The sequence below is a fragment of the Alosa alosa genome, chromosome 8, assembly GCF_017589495.1.
Source record: "Alosa alosa isolate M-15738 ecotype Scorff River chromosome 8, AALO_Geno_1.1, whole genome shotgun sequence".
Classification (NCBI taxonomy): Eukaryota; Metazoa; Chordata; class Actinopteri; order Clupeiformes; family Clupeidae; genus Alosa; species Alosa alosa.
Window position 1 is genome coordinate 34,093,515 of NC_063196.1, and position 5,000 is coordinate 34,098,514.

Here is a 5,000-nt window from a genome sequence, read left to right on the forward strand (position 1 = left end):
CAGGGCAGGACTCTGCGTCGGGGCAGGAGCAGGACTCGGGCTCTCCCCTGGGCTGGTTGTCGGAGGGGCGGCTGGCTGGGCCTCTTCCTCTTCCTGCTTCGCTGGGAGCGCTGACCCGTTAGGGACGCAGGGACGCACCTCCTCGCGGTCAGAACCGTTGCACACCGGGCCGCTGTCTTCTGAGCGGCTCTGCCCCGGGGTGGCCGGTGTGTCGGACCCGTCCTGATCAGAGGCGGCGCGGGTCGCCAGGGGCAACTCTGTGGGCGGTGCTGGTGTCTTGCTCTTCGTGGGCGCGTGCGGTCCAGGGCGTGCGGTCTGGGTGGACCCTGCGGTGTCTGGAGGTTTGGACCGGCCGTTGCCTCGGGTGTGGACCTCGCAGGTCACTTCGATCGGCTGAGCTGGATCACTGCAGAGCGTGGAGGTCGCGATGAGGGAATGGCCGAGACAGCAGGCGCCGGGCCCCATCGGCAACGGCAACGCCAGCGGGCTTCAGGCTGCCTCTAGCGCTCTGCAGGACGGCCGCAGACGCCACGGGGGTGTGTGTGTGAGTGTGTGTGTGAGTGTGTGTGGGGGGCAGGGAGGGGAGGGGGGGCGGTATGCTGCTGTGGGGAAGGGAGGAGGAGGAGGAGGAGGTGGAGGAGGAGGAGGAGGAGGACTCAGGCTGGAGTTGAGCGTCAGGGCGTCCAATAGCAGCTCAGGTGGCGGAGGCGGGAACTCGGGGGAGGCCAGGGGGGTTGCGGGTAGAGGGGGGGCCAGGGGGGTTGTGGGTAGAGGGGGGGAGGCCGATGCAGCGATGGACATCTGAGCAACAGGGGGAGGAGGGGCTGGGAAGGGTGGAGGTGGGGAGAGGGGGGTGTCGGGGGTCAGAAGGTCAAAGGTCAAGGGTAGAGGGGGTGGTGGGGGTGGCATGGGCGGGAGGTTCCTGGCGGCGGAGTCCGAGGTGTTGGAGGAGAGCGAGGTGGACGAGGACGAGATGGAGACGGACGACAGCAGCGACGACTTCCTCTCGGGGATGCGTGGCCGAGGCTTGCTGCCCGAGGGCGACAGGCAGCGCATGAAGGAGGGCACGGGTGTGCCCGCGGTCGGCGTGAAATTCGCTGATTGGCTCGAGTAGCTTGACGGGCGACGCCAGCCGGTGCATCACGCCGGCCCTGGGGACGAAGCGGACGGCGTCTGCTTGAGGTTTTGCTGCCGCTGACTGCCCCTGCCCTGCCCGTGAGGCTGCGTGGCCTGGGAGACGCCATGGACGGCATCTCCGTCAGCTGCCCCCTCTCCTGGTCGCTTCCCCGAGGCTCTCCCCGCCGCTGGCGCAGGTAAAAGGCGGTGTCCAGGGATCATGCCTGGGCCGGTCCGGGCCGGGTCCGAGTAGTCCATGTAGTAACCCCAGGAGTCGGCGTAGTCGGAGCGCAGGCTGCTGGTGTCGCTGTGGGCGGGGGTGATGTGGCAGAGGGCGTAGACGTTGGCATGGACGCGGGCGGACGTTACGGGCGCCTCAGTGCCGAGAGGCCGCTGCTGCCCGCGCTGACGCTGCTCTGGCTGCGAGGACGCAGCATCCACGGGTCCTCGTAGTCGCTGGACGGGCTGTGGGAGGCGGTCGCCGACGACGACGACGCCGCCATCTTGCCCTTCAGGCCCAGCTGCAGGGACTGCTGCAGAGAGGCGATCAGCGACTCGTTCAGAACCACGCGTCCGTCGTCCTCCGCGGTCGGACCGTTGTCGGGGGCAGCGCTGGCGTGACGTGGCGCTCGGCGGCGCAGCGAGTCGGTCCGAGCCGGCGGGAGAGGCGGCTTCTTGGACTTGCGGAGCGAGATTGAACGCGAGAGCGTGCCGTCGCCGTAGAGACCGTCCCCCGGCTGGCCCAGGCACTCGTACATGCTGTGCCGCCCGCTCCTTCTGCCCGCCACCCCGTGCCCACTGCCCTGGCGCGAGGACCGCAGCCCCGAGTCCAGGTGCATGGACGTGTAGTAGCCGTCCGTGTCCATGGAGTGGAGCGAGCCCGGAAGCCGTTGCGGTGTTGAAAGGGGCGAAGCGCCTGGTAGCTGCTGGGCAGGTGCTGCAGGGGGGTGGAGCAGCTGGAGGTCAGGGGGCGACGCGGCGTCGCCACGCTCTCGGCCGTGTCGTAGATCCAGTGCTCGTCCCCGGAGGCGGCCGCGCTCATCAGGACGGGCGGGCGTCTGACAATGGGCCTCGCTTGGGGCCGGGGGTGAGGGTTGCCGCAGCGCCTGGCGGAGCGGTGATGCTGGACGCAACGTCCGAGCAGCTGAGCGCCAGGCCGTCTCCGTTGGACGCGGCGGCCATCATGCTGAGGGGGCGTCCTATGGCGTCTCCGTTGGACGGGCGCCAATGCTGGAGGGGGCGCCCCGCCGGGCGGCAGGTGAGCGTTGCTAGGGGCCGTGTGCAGGGCGATGACCTCGGCGGAGCAGGACAGCGTGGCGTTGGGGATGATGGAGGTGGAGTAGGCGGCGTGAGGAGACACCACACACGCGGGGCCCCCGGCCCCCCCACCCCACTCCGACTGCGTGCCCCTCACCTCCTGCGAGCGCGGCCGGCCCAACGCACCTGGCCTAGGTGTGCTCCTCAGGTGCACCGCCGAGTCGTCCACCTGCAGCCGCCCGATCTGCCTGCTGCTGCTGCTGCTGCTGCTGCTGGCGCGCCTGTCCTCCCGCCTGTGGGTGCGCAGAGCGGCTCGCGGAGGCTAACGCGAGCGCCGCGCGGCAGGCTGAGGAAGCGCCAGCAGGCAGCGCCGCCGCTGAGGTGCGCGGGGCGGTTGTCGCTACAGCTGGCATGTCACGAGGCGCGGAGATGCCGTGAAGCGCGTGAGGACATTCCGGCCATCTGCGCTGCGATGCCCTGACCCCGCTGGGCTCTGATCCGCCGCACAGAGGGCGGCACGATCTTCACCTCCTCGGTCTGGACGCCCGAGTCCCGCGTGTCGGAGCGGCGTAGGCCGGAGCTCACGCTCCCGGAGCGGCCCAGCGTAGAGTACTGACCCGGAGTAGAGTACTGACCCAGCGTAGAGTATGGGCCCAGCGTAGAGTACTGACCCGGCAGGAACATGGACTGGGGCCGGAGCTCACCGCCACGACCCGGGACCGCTGCTGCTGGGGAGGAGGAAACACACGTCAGCGCCACGGCAACAACATCAACATCAACACACCAGCCACGCAACAACTCACTCCTCTCCTCCTCTCTCTCCCTCCCTCTCTCTCCCTCTCCCCCGCCTGTCTCATCTCTGTCCCCGCGTCTCTGTCCCCGGTACGGAGATGTCCATCATGCGCAGCAGAGCCGTTGAGTTCCCTTCTGGTCAGCAGCGGAGGCTAATTAATGAGATTAGCGGCTGGCTGCTCTGACGTGTTAATGACCTGCAGATCTTTCTGATGGGAGCAGATGACCAGGAGCCAGACACACACACACGCGCAAGCAAACACACACACACACACACACACACACACTCTCTCTGTAACTCACCACACACACACACACACACACACACACACACAGACACAGACACACACTCTCTCTCTGTAACTCACTCACATACACAGACACACACACACACACACTCTCTCTGTAACTCACTCACACACAGACACACACACACTCTCTCTCTCTCACACACACACACACACACACACTCACAGACTGGTGCTGTCCCCTCTGCTGCTGTTGGTATGCTGCTGCTCTGCCGTCTGAGACTGAGGATGAGCAGTAACAAACAGGGCGAGTCTGTCTCTCCTCCTCTCTCTCCCTCCTTCTCATTCTCTCCTCCTCCTCTCTCCCTCTACGTGTCATTCTCTCCTCCTCTCTCTCCCTCCTTCTCATTCTCTCCTCCTCCTCTCTCCCTCTACGTGTCATTCTCTCCTCCTCTCTCTCCCTCCTTCTCTCTGCCCCCCTCCATACACAGCCCCTATGTATCTATCTCTCCTTCCCACCCCTCTCTCTGTCTCTTTCTCTCTCTCTCTCACACACACACACTCTCTCCTTAGGAGGTGCGTCGGGCAGCTGGTGAAGTGGCGTCAAACATTTTCACACCAACGCACACACTGCCAGACTTGTGCGCTCATGTGCCAATGAACACACACTCACATAAACACACATGTGCGTGCACACACACACACACGCTCACATAAACACACATTTGCGTGAAAACACACACACACACATCTGTGCACACATGTCATGCACACAGCACAGCACACACATGTGAGAACCCTGGCAGTCATAATGAGGCAAAGAGCTTCAGAAGAGCTGAATGTGGACCGGATACATGTACGCGTTTCTGCTTCTCTTTGGGGGAACAAGGCTCCAAGTTCTCATACACAAACAAACCTACAGATTCACACACAATCTCTCTCTCTCTCCCTCTCACACACTATAAAATCACGCAGATGGATAGAAATGAATCTGGAGTGTGAGTGTGTGTGTGTGTGTGTGTGTGTGTGTGTGTGTGTGTGTGTGGCACATTGTGGCATTAGCACATAAAGTCCTGATGGGACAGAGGCTGTGAGAGAGGCTGGGGGTTAAAAGCATCTCTGGGAGTGTGACTTTATAGTGTGTGTGTGTGTGTGTGTGTGTGGGGCTTGATCTGGACACAAATGACTTTCACTTAGGGCAGCAGTGTCCCCTCCTCACATGCGCATAACGGCGCAGAGTCTTTGGTCCGAGCGGCTCTCATCGCAGATTTACAGCGGATAACCACATCCGCAGGGGTCACCACTCTCTGATGGTGCCCACCCATCTGTTCGGGTCAAAGGTCACGTGGACTGTGCGTTGGTGGGGTGGGGGTGGGGCATTGGTGGCTGTGTGCGTGTGTGTATATGATTATGAGACTGATTGATTGACTGATGGTTGTGTCTGTGCATGACCGTGCATCTGACTGTGTGTGTATGTGTGCATTTATATGTTTGAGTGTGACTGACCTCCACCTGACCTCCACTTGCCCTCTCCTGACCTCCACCTGACCTCAACTTGCCCTCCACCTGACCTCTCTGACCTCCACT

General features: G+C 63.3%; 1 protein-coding gene across 1 annotated transcript in view; it reads right to left on the minus strand.

Annotated features, from left to right (window-relative positions):
* nhsl1b (NHS-like 1b) overlaps positions 1-5,000 on the minus strand; it is a 153,380-nt gene that overhangs the window by 8,707 nt on the left and 139,673 nt on the right. Inside the window, 6 exon segments of the mRNA XM_048249726.1 lie at positions 12-393; positions 601-1,114; positions 1,145-1,485; positions 1,488-2,032; positions 2,035-2,659; positions 2,662-3,098. Coding sequence (XP_048105683.1) covers positions 12-393; positions 601-1,114; positions 1,145-1,485; positions 1,488-2,032; positions 2,035-2,659; positions 2,662-3,098 — 2,844 coding nt within the window.